Genomic DNA, 17,956 nt, shown 5'->3' with positions numbered 1-17,956 from the left:
TTGTTCCATCAAGGATGTGCATTATGGGAAATTGATTCCAGCTGAGAATTTTATCTTTTAAGGTTTGACTGGTGACGTCAAGGCAGTTTTTTAAAGAGGGCATTATTTTTAGACTTTATAGAAAGAGGTAATCATAGTCTAGTGCAGTGATAAAGGAGTGTGAGCTCTCTTGGTACATGATATTCCAGATACCTAACTTTCCACATATAATTGGCTTCTAAAGTAATCGATTTCAAATGCCACATGAATACATTTAGGACCAGATTGCTACTCTTCTTGATACTTGTCCCTCTGAGAAGGTGCCAGAGAATCTGACCTGGAAAAGTCTCTAAAGGCAAACCTCTTCTAGAGCTGGTGAACATGAAAAGGCTTCCTCATGTCTTGGATCATTATTCTTTTTCTGCTTTCTGCTTTTCTGCCACATTATATGGTGGAGGAGATGCAGAAAAAGAAGTTCAGCAGCTTTGACTGGTTTGCTTCAGACCTTCTTTTCACAAACTCTCTCAGCGCAGAACTCTGTACAAGGCAAAGAGAGTCTCCTGGACATACTGCTCCAAGAAGGGTAAAACCTAAAGTCTTCTAGCTCTTCTCAGCTCTGCAGAGTGTTTTCTTGCAGTTTGATTTCATTATTCATAATCCTTCATTTTCCCCTAGCATAATGGATGCAGTCCAGGCCCCTATCTAACTGCTTCATTTCACAAGTATCTGATATGTATTTAGGACTGGGCGGAAAGATTTATTAACTGGGGAGCAGCAAAACACAAGAAAGTCCCAGGCTCCTACAGTAGCCCTTTGCTCTGTCAGGTTGGCTGCCTCTGCGAGTAAAGGCAAGTGGTTCCACATTTGGTGATATTGTACTGCATAAACTACTGCATACAAAAACATGTTAAAGATGCAGTAAATATGGCCAAATACTCTGTAAGGCAGGTAACTCAACAAGCCAGTGCCAGAGATAGCAGAGAGAACACTTTAATTCAGACCTAAACACTACAATATCCAAACACGGCAAGATGACTAGCGATGCACTGTTATGGAGTCTCCCTAATGACTCTGAGAAACTTCCCTTTTCTTTTCTCCACAAAGTGATTTAAAAATTTTCATTTAATTGTTTAAATGGAATATTGTGATTCATGAATAAAATAGCAGCTACATCTGAAGGCTGGAAGGGAAAACAAATAGTGCAGGAGCAATTTGCTGCTATACCTGAGTGCCCCCAACAGGTCAGAGCAGAGACGATGCAGATGACATGCTAGTGGCAGGAAAAGAAGACACTAAGTAATGTATAGCTGCGATTCTCTGCTATATCATCTGGTCTGACAACTTTGCAGAATGTATTGGCCAGTGTTTTGATGTTTTGACAGGTAAATGATCAATTTTAACAGATTTCTCCTATCAGCTGCTACTGCAACTCATATCACTGCTCACTTTTTCTTTAGAAATTCTGTGGGTGTTATATCCCTGGAATCAGGGCAAGCCTGGATGGCATTCCATCTTTTGCACATTTCAGTGTGAGTTGGGAGAAACTTAGGTAACAGAATACCCTGTTTTGAAAATCTGCAGATGCACATCACCATTCTGTTCAAAAGTGACGTGGCCTTGTGCAAGCTTTCACTGTGAACTATAACTTTAGGAGCTGTGGGAGTCTAGTACGGAGAGAATGCGGTGAGGACAGAAATCACTAATTGTGATTTGTTTTTTGAAGGAATTTGTCTAAAATACATGCGTGTGGTGGCAGAAGGTTCTATAATTTTTTGTGTCCAACATATGCTAGTGACTGTATTTGCTAGTACGAATTGATTTTAAAGTATATGTTGCAAAATATTAATGTAAAGTCAGTTTTAAACTAATTGATATAAGCTATTTACCCAGTCAAAAACAGAAACATCATGTGACAATTTTAATTAATCAGCAGAGTTTAGTGCAGAAAAATGACAAATATAAGCAACAAAGTGCTTTGGAAGTATTTCTGGGTCAAGAATTTTGGATAACTACATTTAGAAAAAAATGTAAGACTCCTCTCAATAATTCACATGCAGTCCATGCAAAAAAAAAAAAAACCTCTGAATGAATTTTTGCTAAATAATTCCAGTTTTCCAGTTCATAATTACTTAACCAAAGACTTTTTTATTAGTATTCTCAAATCTATGTCTTCATGACTTCCTTATAGCTCTGTGCTTTCCCACTTTCTTTTTTCCTCCATTGACTTCACCCTCCTGGCCAGACTACCTGGATGCCTACATGCTTTTCTCAATTTCCTCTCCTTTTCTTTGTAATCTCAGATTTCGGTCCACCTCAGGTGTCTTGCCTTTTGGATTTGTCATCATTGTCCCAAAATTGTCTCTCTGAAGTTAAGCTACTTTGCTTAACTCCTAATCCCGTTTACATCTTCTTTTTTCTGTCACTGGGCCTACACAACAAACTTCACAAACTTTACCGCAGCTTCATATCACCCATGACTTGTCTCTCATCTCTCCTCATGCCATATCTGCTTTGAATGTCTCCTAACCATCCTCTTCCATAATTTCACATGTAACTGGAATCCATGTGAGCTCCTCAGCTATGCCCTTCCTGGTTTAGAGGACTTTATCTTCTTTGAGTTCTTCTCATAGACAGGATATCTCTACTGTTCCTTGCTCCTTGTTTTCTATACTACCTGTGCATTAGAGAAGTGAGAATAATTTATTCTTCGTTCAGCAGCTAAAATGAACACGGGGGAGAAAAAAAGGAGAAAGTGCTTGTGATTAAAATTAATTTAAAAGATATTCTTTTCCTTTCAAAACCAAAAAAATGTCATTTTATGTAGGACTGAACTTTCCAGTTGTTTTCTTGTCTGAAAAAGTATAACAATCAAAAACTTTATTGCTTCCAAAAACATAGATAAAGAAATTCTCTTCCACACCCCTTTTGTTAGATTCACAGAATGGATTTTAACCCCAATGTTCAACCTCACAGGTAGATGTAGAGGTCTGAAGGTGGGACTTCTGTTCCTTGGGTGAATTTGACCCACGTTCATGGGATGTGTATATATCTGTTGAACCAGAAAAGAAGAAATAATATCCGTTCTTGTGACCTGGGAAGTGGAATTGCTGTCAGCCAGTCTCTAACTTCAGTGTATCCTAGTTGCTCAAAATGTAGCATCATCAACTGAAAAGATTAAGCTTTTCTTGCATCCATTAGAGTTTTGGTGGTTGTGTCATTTGTAAGGAAGAAGGGAATATGGATTCGAGCTCCACAAGGGTCAGAAGGAATTGAATGTTCATCTCCAGCATTCAGTCTTTTCAGACTGATCCCACAAATACATGCAGGAAGACCACAAGTTTCCAACAGTTTCTAAATACAGTATCAAGATATATACCATCTTCATTGCCAAGGCCTTGCATCATGTTGTCTCTCCTATATTCAATTTGATTTCCTGTACAACCTGCTCAAGCATCCTCCCTTCTCACTGTTAGTTTTATTGTATTTTCTTACTCCTCAACTTGTTCTTTCTTTCATACCGCTCTGCAAACTGCAGTCTTTCCTTTCCCCCTTGCTGCTCTAATTCCATTTTATCCGTGAATTGCGCTGCACTGGTCCAGTCACGGGTTTCTTACCGGAAGTATTTTCTTGTGTTACTCAATTTTCCATGACTTTCAAGGTCAAGCAAGTTCCAGCCCTCTAGAAGTCAGTTCTCCTTCTGGTCTCCTTCATGGTGTGCATAGTGCTCCTAATGAAGCAAGAAGGAACTGTTGCTCTGTGCTTGTTCTTCTCATCCTCTCACTGGCCAGTAGAGGAGCTCACCAACTCAGGAAAAATAAAGTAAGAGTGGTCCAGTGACCACATACTGAGGTAAAAGCCAGGAACTCCGGAGTGCTCTTGTCCTTCATGTTATGAAGGACACTGGCATGTTATGTCAGTCCATCTTGTTATAATTTAAGTCACCTTACTGATGGCACTTTTGTAAGTATTTTTACTAGTCCAATGTGTGCTGAGTTTTCTACTTTTAGATGCCTAATTACATTATGCAACTAATTCTTTTTTTCATACGTGTATAATATATATAAATAAAGTGCTTAGTTTACATTATGGACTAATAGCCTCCACAATCTAATTTTAAGACACACAGATGGTTATTTGATTTATAGGAGCAGTAAAAACAAACTGACTCCAGAAAGTAGATTTTCTTTCCTCTGAGACGGTTACATGCAGTTAAAAGAAACAACTAATCAAATTACTTTTCAGAGATTAAAAATTTTGGCTTTACATCTACTGTTAAACTTTTGTCCAGAGTTCCCTGGGAGGCTACTACCAAGCAGATGTGTTTAGGTATGAGAAAAAAAAGAAAAAAAGCCCAACAAGTATGTGCTATGTGTAAAAGCAAAATTAAAATAGGACAAGCATGTACATATTGAAGCGTGACTTGCAAATTAAATAACATGGCAAGTAAGCACTGTGTTCATAAGGTGTATTTTGCATCCATTTCAGGTTTGTCTTAATATCTGAATCTCAGTGTAGCAGAAAATGCTGTGACCCTTAGTTAAACCTGCTGTATTCTTGTGTCAGCCCAATGATTTCAGTTATATTACCTGATTTACAGTATCAAAAGATTGAATCTCCACTATTTGAAAATGTGGTACCATTCTAAGACTCAAAGGAATGCCATCTTAATCTGGGAAATGAGGAGCAGGGAATAAACGGTTACATTTATCCAGCCTCCATGTCTATGTCATATTATAATTTATAATAATTTATAAAAGTCATTTATAAAAACCCTGGCAAGTCTTTATAAACAAAGCTTGCATGAAAGAACTTCATGATATGGTATAAATACCATAAGTACAACTGGGATTTTTTTCACTTAAAATTTTATTGCATTAGAAGTATAAATTGACCTGAGTGGTACAATTTTCAAACTGAAGGGCAGATTCACTGCAGAATGCTATTTTCACACACATACACACACACACACACACACACAATGTTTTATGACTATCTTGTGCACATACCTGTAGTTGTCTTAGTGCTGGTGATTTGAAGCAAATCATGATTTTTAACAAACTTTTTTTCAAATAAGCATTGAAATATATGGTCCATTGGTGAATCTGGTGATTATTTACCTACCTGTATTTCTGAGACCTTTATTACAGTAGTATATAAATGTCTGACATGCTTTGCTCAAAAGCTGATTTCTAGCAGCAGTAGATGGCTGGTGATTTCTGTGTAATTTTATGCCCCTCATTACCATAGTATTTGATGTCCTCATGACTATTAATGGTTTTTGCCTCTCAACACTACAGTGAAATCAGGAAGTATCATTCTCCCTCTTAACAAATGGGGAACTGATGAGGAGCACAGATTAAGTGACTTACATGAAAACTACAGGAAGGCTGTGCTGCTGCCAGGAATTGAAATCAGGTATCATGAATGCTAGTATGGTCAAGTTCCCATATATTAAATTCTGTAATAGCATCTTCCTAAAAATAATTGGAGCTATTTTTTCCTGCTTATAACATGTTCAGACGCCTTTTACATGTGATGAGTTCATCTCTTAAATTGGGGAAACTAATAATAATTGAATAATAGATATTGTAAAATATTTTAATATTTTAAATTCACCTCATTCAATGACAGCTATCTAAATGTTAGATGTCTAGCAAATGTTACAAATGTCTAGCAAATGTTAGTTGTCTCAGCTTCAGCTATAGCACTTCCCCAAGGTGATTCATCCCGCCAATCTTAGACATCACATTTAAGACTGGATAAATTCCCTTCTAGGGACGGCTTTCTCTTTTCATGTGATATAGTTGGAGCCTATATGAATTGTTTAGGTAAGATGCTTAATTTCTGAAGAGCTAAAGTTGATGAAGTGATTCAGTGTAGCCTATTTAGGTACCTAAACCTTGCTTTCAAAAATAGCTTAGGCTAAGTGACTTAGGATCAGAATTATTGGTGCAGAAGCACTTAAAGTGAGAGTCATCTGACTTTAGGTGTCACCATTTAGCTAATTGTTTAAAGTCCCCTTATAGTTAATAGAACATGACACTTTGGGTCTCGGTTCTTCTCATATTAATGTACAAATCTAGAATAGAAACGATGAATTACATCTTATTTATCTCTATTAGTTATGAGGGAGGGTCTAAACAATGGATGCAACCATAGGCATCGTCACTGTGGGAATCTAAGCTAAGTGAAATGAATCCCACTTTAAATATCCAGTTCAGAGTAAGAGGTAAAGTAAACCAGTGGTAGAATATCCTTTAATATCTGATCCAGGCATATGATTGAAAATACCTCCAGGACTCCAAGGCCACTCAAGTGCTTTTGAAAACTGACTTGTTTTAAATATGTTGATTGCATCAGGACTGTGTGATACGTATGGCTGTGGTGTATCAGGAGAAAATGCGTCTAGTAGTTATAATCTCTGGCTATATGCAAGTAGATAATCAATAATTCATGAATAAGTGTTTTGGTCCTTTACAAGCCTTTTATAAATGTACCCTTAATGTAAAGTGAGACGATTTGTTTCAGACCACGGAATATAGCATATAAATCAGCATATTTTACGTATGATTGTGTAATGGCAGCAAACCTGCATACATTCTGCTACTACATGTTTTAGTTGTTTGCTGGGTTTTCGCTAGGCTACTGTATAGGCACAAGAAAAAATAAATTGTAAAATGATATCTTATAAATGTATTTGATTTGTGAAGGTAGGAAACAGGCTTTTAACTGGATAGCAAGGTGTGCAAACACGTTTAGTAGAATCTTTCCTGTCTTCAAATTGACCCATTTGTTTGGATGTTGTAGTGTGAAAATCACTTCTGACAGTGCTGTAATTATATAATGATTTAGCATGATTTTTGTGCGGAACCAGTATAAAATAACAAAATTCTTGGATAAAATATGACTTCTTTCCCCCTCTCACCAGTGGTACTATTCTCTTTGCATGACTTAGGAAGACAGATTGATTCCAACATTTCCTATCCCCCATTTTGTATATCAAAAAAAGAAGGAGAGGAGACAGGAGGAATCGCTTCATGCCCTTTTATGCTGAGTTAGGGACTGGAAAGTATATTCTTTTTTTCAGCTGAGAATTTATAATGGAAATGCTGACAGAATCTCAACTATAGTGTCACTGCCATTTGTCTCTATAATAAGAAGCTACTAGCAATCAAACCTTTAGCACAATAGAATGTTAACTTTTAACACGGTAAGACAATCTCCATCGTCACCTTCAGGTCCAGTCCGTGCCCTGTAGAAAAATTAGGTCAGCAGAGAGTTTTGCAGCTGTGATTACCAGTGTTTCTGTTCAAGGCCAGCAAAATGACTCAGAGCACTCAGCACATATTTACTGCAAGGATCACAAACTTTGCTGAAAATTGACAGTCACACATTAAATATTCATTCCATTACTCTAGGTTTGAGCGTAATAATAGTAACACAGAAAAACACCAGTTGATTTGTTGAGCCCCCACATTCAAGGAGACCTTGCAGACACGTCTTGTGAATTTCTCAAAATGCTGGTATCTTCAAGATCCAAGATGTAAAACCTTAATTCATAGTTTCTGGCTGCCTTCCGTGCATTGAGTAATATTTTGAAGGCTTTCTTTGCTTTCTTTTGAGAGGGAGTTTGTCTGGATTTTTTTTTTTTTTTAGTATTTTTGTTAGATTAATGACGTTACTTTCGGTTTGAGAAATTTTTGTTATGGGATGTAACACTTTTATGTCTCTCTATATATTACAGTGTTTTTAAAATCCACATACTATTTGAAAAAAAATCACTGGAACAAGACATGTTATGGCAACATTTGCAAAACAATCTTCTTACATGTACCTGCAAAATATTCGGTGTCTTTGTAATTTAAAATGCTTTCTTTGAATGCTTTGTGTATGAGGTTTTGGTCCTAATGCTTCAGTTTTCTTTGATGAGTTTCTTTGGAGAGGGTTGGGGAATGGAGAGAAAATTTTTTGTTTGTTTTCCTAAAAAAAGGGGGTACAACAGGGTTTTCATAAGCAGTTATGAGATAAAAATTTATGAAGCACTAAATACCATTGTGAGTGCTAAAACACAAAGCTTCATTTTGTTCCTTTCTCACACCATCACGTCATTCAGCTCCCTCAGAGAAAATTCATACAACTCCCTTCTTCTCTGGCCTTTAGGATTTTCCTCTTCTGTTCTGTGGGGCTGTTTGGACTGAATACTTTCATTTATTTCCCTCTACAGTAGATCAGATTTATAGGTTGAATCTGAAGCCCACTTTACAGTGGTCATATAGCCACTAGTGTGGAACTGCACCAATGCTGTGCCTAGAGGGGACACGATTTACATGTGCGCAGCATGATTTAAACTTGTTCAGCTTATCTCAGTTTGAAAGCAGGGTAAGTTAGACCAGTGAAAGTTATTGCAGGCAAATCAATCATTTTAAAGTGGGGTTTGTGTCATTGAGGATACACTGGGAGCTAAAAACCCCGTCTTGTTCATGAGACCTAGATTTTCTCCTTTACTCTTGCACAAGTTGCCTGTGTGAACTTGAGTAAGTTATTAAATATTCCTGTATCTCAGTGTCTCCATCAGGAAAACTGAGACATTTCCATAGCCTTTTAGGCTCTTGGGATGGTACCCCATAATAACTGCAAAATATTTAAAAATTTTCCTGAGGGCCACAGCAAAAAAAAATCCACCTGATACTAAAATAAATGTATCTGAGAGAAATATTTTGACAGACAGTTCTCAGGAAATTTGTTTTGAGAAGAAAGTTGACTGGGCAATCTTTACAACCCTTTAGCTCTAAAACATTATACTGTACTTCCAGATATAGTTCCTTTGGGGGCTAAGGGGGTTTCTTTTCAGTTTGTATACAGGAATTACCAATATCTGGTTTTGGACTATATTTCCCTACTAGAATGCTGAGAATTCCTAGATATCTGACAAATAGCCTGCAGTTACCACGTGAGATATTAAAACAACTGACTGTATTGTGTGGGGGAAGTTCAAGCTCCAAGTTTATGGACTTTTTTTTGCATGCTGCTAAAATTCTAACGCAGGTCTGTTGCCTTGTAGTACAACCGCTACCAGCGCTATGGTGCCGAGGAGTGCGTGCTGCAGATGGGGGGAGTGCTGTGCCCCACTCCCGGCTGTGGAGCAGGCTTGCTTCCGGAACCAGGAGTGAGGAAAATTGTATGTGAACCAAGCAATGCACTAGGCTGTGGGGTAAGAACAAACATTTTCCTGCTGGCTCCACGGGAAACATGTTGTAGGACTGTAGAAGAAGGGCGGAAAAAAATCGGCTTTTCCTTTCCCATTAGTGACTCTGAATTGCTGTTCATACCAGAGTGAGATACTGCAGTTTTCCATAAACAATTTTAATACGGTACCATGGCTTAGGAATGACTATTTTATCATGTAGACTACGTCCATCCCAGAGTTCTTTGCCTTAATTGGTTGAAGAAGTTGCTGATCTAAGTAGTTAGAGTAAGAAGTTGAACAGTGCAAATGACAAGCCAAAAGTGCTTTGACTTTTCTCTCCCAGCACTCAGTAAATCTGAGCAACATCTAGAACAAACCATTCATTATTACATTAACACCACTTATCTTTATAGATAAGGAGAGAAAAATGAGAGGGAGAGAATGACCAATCTATGATACTGTAGTGACATTATTTATGCATTTTAAGATACATGATGAAGAGAAATATAGAAATATTTTTATTTGCTCATAAGAATTCCTTTTTAGCAGGAAATGAAATATACACAATTAATGGTGTGTTTTTGGAAAACAAAAACAAATAACACTTGAAAACGGTTTTGCTGAGAGGTCAAATCATGTGGATCAGCAATTTTTTGGCAGTAGAAATAACAAGTACCTTAAAAGAAAGAAGCTGCGGAGAAAATAGAAATACATAGAGAGAAATATATATATAAAAGATTCTATTAAATGTTAGGTCAGAGTGACTAACTGACGTTTCTAATAAGATACTGTTTCTATGCTTGATATTATTACTGAATTCCATACAGGCTATGAGAGAAGTGAAAATATCTATATTTATAAAATATTATCATGCTTTTGCTGTTGTCTTTCTTGGGAGAAAATGCACTTTTTATTGCAGTTTTGATGTTGCCCAAACTGATATCATGAAAGAATAATGCCTTGCTGAGCTAGGAAGCTGCCGTAACCTATCTTCTATGAGTAGGTTAGCATCTGTCGACCTTGGTAAAACTTCCTATCTGTCCATGCAGTGGTGCATGTAAAACACAGTACTCCCCAGGCACACCGAGCAGACAGAGGGCTATAAAATAAAAGAAAGTGGTGGGGAAGTAATGATAAAGACGACTGTGTAAACGAATTGAAATGCCTCCAAATTAACTATTGGGAATAGGTTGAAAAAGATAAAATCACAGATAATTTTCACTCTGCTTTCTGCCTTGAAATGATGAAAATCCAACTGTATTTTGCAGCTTCATTCATCATCATTTTGAATCTGGAATTGCACTGTAAATAAAGTGCACATAGCACAAGGGATTGATGTATCGCCTAGTTTAGCAAACTGTTCTGTTTCCTTTTATGGACTCTGTGCTGTGCTTGCTAGTGACCAGATTTGCAGTCTTGAGTCCTCTTCCACCTTTGGAACAGGGTGGAAATAAGTGCTTCTGGTTCTTTCTTTTCCCCCTGACAAGTGATAACCTTAAGGAAGACTTGTGGCAGCAGGTTTCTTGCGGCAAGGGTCCTAGCACTGCATGCCTTATGTCCAGACTGCGTAAGACTTGTGTATGTCTGTGCACTCTGACTTGTGGACACAGGTAATTTTTTGCTGTTATGGACAAAAAAGGCGAAAATTGAGTTTGCCATATATTCACGGTATCTGCTACATAGTATTGTGATGTGCAAGCATTGTGCCTACTTGCACAGCGTAAGACAGGTGGTACGGGGAGTCGGGGGAGATTGCTCCTTCCCTTGGGGGCTTCTGAGCCCTCTCGGGGTGAGAAGGTCTCAGCCATTGCAGCACCAGGGAGCTGCAGCCCAGAGCTGGGGCCTGCAACTCATGGAGAAGAGCAGGGGAGTGAAAAGGACTGCCATGGGATCCAAGAGCAATGACCAAGTCAGCTGCCAGTCAGAAAGTCATGGATTTGGCTGGATGTAAGGACCTGCCTGCAAAGACACCAATACTATTAGGAAAGCTTTTTATTTCTACTCTGACTTCTGTAGTCACTTTGAGTTTTCTCTCTTCATAATTCTAAATTTTCTTTTTAAAATTCAGATAGAACCTGGCATTTTCTAGTCTGAAGGCCTTCAAGTCTTCTTTATGGACCTATTGTAGGAAAAATCCACTTCAGAACGCTGGGTTCCCTCACAAGTACATGCAACAATTTGCAAGCTCAAAGAAAGGCCCAAGGTGAAGAACTGCCCTTTAGTCCGTGCAAAGAAAAATAGCAGAGGATGGCTTGCAGTATTTACCTGTATGGCTTATGTTAGAAACAAGTTCCTTCTTGAAGCTGCCAAGCAAAGAAATAAGGACAGCAATGGGAATCTGGAGAAGTTTGACTCTGGAGATTTTCTATCAGAGTCTGTGTCACACTGTAAATGACAATTTAGATATGTAGGGTCTCTTTTGGGGTACCTGAACCTCTATCTTTGGGATAGAATTCAGAAGTGATGACAGAGAGCTAACAGCTGAAGATGCATCTAACCTTGGTGGTCTATTTTTCAGCCAAAAGCCCTCTTAGATAAACATTTGTCTGCAGCACAAAACAAATTGATTATTCATGTCTGAGTTTCAATATAAGGGACTGGATGGGGATTTTGATTAACTGATGAGGTAGATCAAGGGAGAATGAGAGAATGAGAGAGAATGAGTTGGTCATCAAGGACTAAGGCAAAATAAAGATTCCATGATGCAAAGAAGAAATTGCATGAAGCAGTCGCAAACATGTAAGGACCCTGATCAAATCTGACTGAGCATCAAAAAATGAACAGGTAGCTGAGACAGGCTATGATAGAGACATTTTGCCCTCCTCAGTTTCTTCCTGTGCTATGTGAAATGAGTAACTAATATCTCTTTTGCAAAGTCGTTGCTATCAATGTCCCTAGAGAGGTGAACTTGAATCTCCAAGAGAAAGCTCTTAGTTTGCCAAAAGGGAGTTGGAGAAAGTTAGAGACACTTTTGGACTTTGCTTTGTCTCAGGAAATTTGAAAACACCAATATGTGGAGCCCAGAAACAGTTCAGTAAATATCCGGGGAGAAGTGCACCAGAAAGAAGGTGGGGAGAAAGGTTTAACTTTAAGCATCCTCATGTGTACCCTCTACAGTCAGGAACTGATATCTCTTCAAGCTTTCAAGCAAAGAAACAGACGAAAAAGAGATTTATCTTGACTTGAGGAGTAATATTCAGAAATCTTTTTAGTGATGTTAAGCAGTCCACACCCAAAATCATGTTGTGGTGCCACTGTGTGACCTCACTCTTGCCTACCCCTTCATTTATTTTTTTTATCATTAGCCATAAAAATATTAATTGATTTATCAAGATGTTATCATTTTACACTGTTTTGCTACCTTCATTACAGTCCATCAGACCTGTCTTCCTGACTTTTACTGCTCAGATGTAAAATGTGGACCTGTATAATACAAGCAAACAGCAACAAAATATGAAAGACATTACAGACTACAAACTGGCCTGGGTACAGGAAAAGCTGTGGTGATCAAGGCCTACAGAAGCCCTATGAGGAAAACATTTTTATCTTGTCTTATATTATACGAGGGTACTATTTCCTACATATTAAAGAAAATTTTAGCGGTAAAAGCAGGTTAGAGTGGAATTTCAAGGAGGAGAATACTAGCTGCTTATTTAAAAGGTTGCTTTGGTATGGACACATGCAGTGTCTCTGTTCTGGAAAACTTTCACTGTTAATAATTTTCAGTGACGTGATAACTAAACAATGTATGATTGCATGCCTACTCCTGCCCCACGGTAATACAGACATTTTGCAGCATGCATTATCAGTTGGCTCATCCAGGAAGAGACTCCCTTGGAATGGGTGAGCTGAGGTTGGGCAAACAGAGCCTCTGTCAGTCTTTGCCCCCTAAGTTTACTCATTCGTAGCATAATGTATATATAGGAAAGAGGAATTTATTTCCGGAGAGCTACTCTGCTTCAATGATCCCTTGCTAGATCTGACTCTTAAAGCTATAGTTTATATAGCTATAGCTATAGCCAAGTGATATAGTTTATAAAAGTCCTAAGATCACCCCAAAATATGCTAAGGTCTGGGCTAGAATTTAGATGGTCACAGGAACAGGCTGTTATAACTGAGGTTTTGTGGCCCTTCATTCTGATCCTCTCAGCTGAAACTCCAATCCACAAGAGAACTCAACCTTAGTGTATTACATTTGCGGTGATACAGAAAGTTTTGTAGCCTTGCAAAGGGAGCACAAAATGTGGGGCTATTTCATCTCTTTTACACCATAGTTATTGTCTGTAAGGATAATGCCACTGAAGAATATTGGGATTTTACAAAAGTTGCATTCCCTTCCAGGACAGGTGAAATTTTAAGGCTGCAGGCTGCAAGTGTTTGCTGAAAAATCGATAAATATAAATATCATGTCTTCCTAAATTAATAGAATTCCTAGGCCATTATATTACATAGAACAAAATCCCTAAGGCAATTTCACTCTTCCAAGCAGTTTTTTCCCATTGATTTGTTTTTGCGTTCTTCTTCCGTAGCTAAGAAAGCACATGACAAAAGCAATTTCAGTATATTTATAGAAAAAAGCATTAATGATTGTCTGCCTTTTTCAGAAAGCTTAATAAAATAGAAAGCACTCCAAAATAGTTGCATGAGAAGTGCAATACCCATTCCTGTTTTCTGCAAAGCTCCTCTCTGTCATTCATTATCTCCTTTTCATGCATCTCCTAGCATGCATGCTTCTTCTTCAGTGATATCTTTGTTAAGCTTAATAACATGCACATAGGTGAACCCTAAATCATTGAGAAAAATACTTTGTTTTGAAGAGAGAAATCTGGAAATGTAAAAAAATGCCAAGCAAACAGTTCCTATTCACTTGAGTTAATTTTGATTAGCCAAAGGATGTTTTGTCAGTGCTGGGTGTCCTTTTTATCCTGCCGGTGGTGGTGGTCGTGGGATTTCTATCTTGGTTGGAGTGGAACATTAGTGAAATTTTACTGCCTTTGGGACCTGAAGCTGTTTGGAAACAGTCTTTTAGAGCAATTTCATACATATAGAAGTACACAATAGTCCATAAGAATACCCCAGTCTGGAAGTGAAAAGCATTTTCTCCATCTGGCGGTTAAAAGTATTCTTTGTTATTAAGTTCAGGTCTAATGCAGTACCTTGGCATGATTAGCAAGTACTCTCTTTGCACAAATTCAGTCTGTCTTATGAACGTCTGACTAACCTAAAAGATTTTGTTGTAAAACTGAGATGTAGATATAAATGTTTAGTTCAACGGCATGTGACTCACTTCTTTGTAAGTAGCAGTAGGAAAATCTTGAATGTGTGCAAAGAAAGAATAAGCCCTTTTTAAGATACTTCCAGATATAAAGATAATCAAGAGGAGTAGTGCTAATTCAAGACAATCTTTGAAGATATCTTGAAAAACATATATATAATATTTTGCACTTTATAATCAGATGAGTAAAAGGTCATAGGTAAAGCAAGACTGTGTGCACAACAGTCTGAATTCTTTTCTCAGTTCTAAATGGGAATGAAAGGGAAAGCAGGGACAGGAATAAGAGGCTCTGAGGTTTTGGAAAACAGAGGAACAATTCAGGAAAGAAAAGACCTCAAGTACCTTTATGTCATTTGTGAAACACTAACATGGAAATCAAGGATTTAGCTGCTATCTAGAACCTTTACTAAAATTGAAGGGATACTCTTTGTTACTACATTTGAGATACCTGTCCTTTTTCTATATGACACTAAATTTTTACTTTTAAGAAGAAAATTCACTATAAATGTATTACCATGGATAAGGTAATAGTTGAAGATATTGCTGAGATTAAGAAGCTGACTCACAGCAGGAGTGTTTCAGAACATCATGTAGGGAGTTTTTTCAAGGGGAATGAAAATGAGACAGACATTTTCTATTATTGCTAAATGCTGAGTTGCTAGCATTATGCCACAAGCTCTACACAGTAATCATGTATTGCTTTCCTCTATCAAGTGGGCACTCTAGCCTTTAGAAAGTGGAATTCCATCTTGTTGACACATTATGCTTCAGTAGCTAAGCAAGTTGTATCATTGATAAAATATGACAAGCTTTCTCGAACTGACCACAATGCTTTTTTGATTCATTTTTCCCCCGATAATGTTTTCTGTGGTTTATAAAGAATTATGAAACATTGGGATTTTTTAACATGTGGTAGAATGCTGATGTTTTAGTAAAACTTTTACCCCAGAACAGCACTGCACAATTAACAAGCTATATTTTGTTGTCAGGGGACACTATTTCCATTGCCCAAATCTTGCAGTGCTGCAACTAATTGATTTTGTGACAGGTTTGAAATGCTGATGTCAAGAATGAGTGGCTAAAGCAGTATGGAGAAATTTTCCATTATTAATAACATGGGTCACCTTGGTTATAAGACTAGTGAAGGAAAAACAAATAGTTGTTATAAGGGGAGCAAATCAATTACTTGTGCTCCGTTCAATATGTAGATTACCTGCTTTTTCTTTTACCTCACAAATCATGGAGAACTAGTTTGTAGAATAACATTAGAAAACAACATATGACTCTCTTTCAGCTCTGTCTGAGCTAGAATTGAAACAGCATGGCCTTTGTCTGCTAGAAGTCCAGAATATTATGGTATATCCCATAGTATGTGATCAAAGTCCATATCCCTTGAAGTGTATGAGGTATAGCTTTTGCCTGATTTCTGCATCCTGCAGGCATCTGGAAAATGGCTATTGCACATGCACATTTTACAGTGAATATGCAATGTATGAATTCACTTTTCTGTGGCTAAACTAGCACTTCACCATTTAAAAACTGTCTTATGGAATCTGAGAGAGAAGAGGAGAGAAGGTGGAGAGAAGAGGTAGTTGGTTGCCTGATAAAGGGATAGAAGCTGCTGGCCTTTTAAATCTGGAGCATCAGACTACAGATAGCAGAATAATACTATACCTGACTCAGGGAAACTGTATTAAAGAAAACTAGGATTAAATCAAATTCTTGCCTATAAAGATAAGTCAAAACTGGCCAAACAGACCTAGGAGCAGAGATGATAAAACTGCTCTGCATGAATCTAAACCAGCTCAAATTGGGGTGCATAGACCAACATTTTGCAAAAGAAAAGTAATCCTCATTTCACCAATTTATCTGAAATGGGAATGAGGTAAAAGTACAAGCATGTCATACCTATTTTAAATTGAGAGCTGAGATAAAATAGGAATTGGATTTAAAATCATGTTGGTGGTTGTTTTTAGGATTTATCAACTAAATTTTTGTACTTGTAAACTGTTAGATCACACAGTCACCTGGAAAGATGCTGGAGACCTTAGTTTTAGAGATATCAAGCCCTAAGCTTTGTCATTCACTCAATATTAGGAATTCTAAAGGCTGAAGCTATCTGGGCCTCAAATTTCTTCTCTTGTACAAAGGGAAGAATGACATTTTACAGTAGATGAAATGTGAAAATGTGCACAATTTAAAGCATTAACAGCTTACGATAGATTGATTCTAACACACAGATGTGGAAAAACAGCTCCAAAAGAAGTGCCTTGTCTGGTGGCCTGTGATTCTTGTTCCCAGGTTCCCACTGAATATATCATTCTCTGGTGCTCAGGTCAGGATTAAACTGATTGCAAGATCTGTAGAAATATTCTCTTAGATCTCATTGGCAGGGACCTTGAAATTCTGTACTTAACTTCGTGGGTCAGCCACATACTATGTCCAGGAATTTTTGGGGCATTTCTCAGCTAATCAAAGCCCAGCTATTGCAAGAGCCTCAGGCTTGGATGACATCTTCGTCTATTTTGATCTGTGCCCATGGCACTCTACAGTTTGGGCTCTTGATGACTGAAGTGCTCTCATCTAATTAAAATAATTGGGCTCTATGTAGCAGTATCTAGGTGAGACTTAATGGCTTATGATGCTCAGGAGATTGTATTAAGTGAACTCACAGTTCTGTCAAGCCTTAAATACAATGGAACTTTTTGACTGGAGAGGACTTGGAACTCCTTTTTTCTCACTATTCCTGTCCTGTTCAACAAAGTGCCTAGAAATATATATGAAAGTCAGGGGACAATGGTTTGTCGTGTGGCAGGTCAGGAAAGACATAAGAGTGTAGCAGTAGGAGAAAGGGAGAAATAAAGTCCAGTGACAAGATTCGCTAGTGTTTTCTGCATGTATGGGAAACTGAGCTCTGTCTTCTGACTTCATTTTCAGTTTATATATGAGGTAAGATTATTCCCCCTTTTACAACAGAGAAAAAGACTTTGCACATCATGGAAAAGAATAGTAGTCTTAAAGCAAACTGTATTTCCTTCAGCTCCTGGGTAAGGAAATCCTACTTATAGCAGACTATTCTAGACCACAAGAGGTGCCTTGGCTTTTCTGCTTAGACGGTTTATATACTCACTGCAGTTTTAAAATAGATAAGGCAAATACAAATAATTGTTCAAATTAGCAGAACTGCAGGTTAATGGAAGATTTGATATGAATAAGCAGGTCTGTCACTGAGTCCCCGGAGGAAGAACAATAGTGCAATCAGCAAAGAATGTGATTCTTAAGAATGGCAGCCACCAGAAGCAGGATTCTAATTATGTAAGAGGTTTATTTGAGCAATCTTCTAAAAACTTTCTGAATTTGAACAGGAAAGAAAAACACTGGCTGAATGCAGAAAATTACTTATAAATGAAAAGGAAAATAAATACAAATCAAAGTAAGCTTATTTAGTGCCGTTCTTGTGAAGGCTTCCTGAGGCACTTTGGATTGTATTATGGCATTATTGTAAAATGCAGGAG

General features: G+C 37.7%; 1 protein-coding gene across 4 annotated transcripts in view; it reads left to right on the top strand.

The window, feature by feature from the left end:
* PRKN (parkin RBR E3 ubiquitin protein ligase) overlaps positions 1-17,956 on the top strand; it is an 802,661-nt gene that overhangs the window by 674,938 nt on the left and 109,767 nt on the right. For all 4 annotated transcript variants that reach the window (XM_068938910.1, XM_068938909.1, XM_068938911.1 and 1 more), the window contains one exon: positions 9,041-9,190. In XM_068938910.1, coding sequence (XP_068795011.1) covers positions 9,041-9,190 — 150 coding nt within the window. The remainder of the gene's footprint in view (positions 1-9,040; positions 9,191-17,956) is intronic.

Source organism: Struthio camelus, chromosome 3, assembly GCF_040807025.1.
Source record: "Struthio camelus isolate bStrCam1 chromosome 3, bStrCam1.hap1, whole genome shotgun sequence".
Lineage (NCBI taxonomy): Eukaryota > Metazoa > Chordata > Aves > Struthioniformes > Struthionidae > Struthio > Struthio camelus.
Note: the sequence above shows the minus strand (reverse complement) of the source record. Positions and strands in the feature narration are given on the sequence as shown.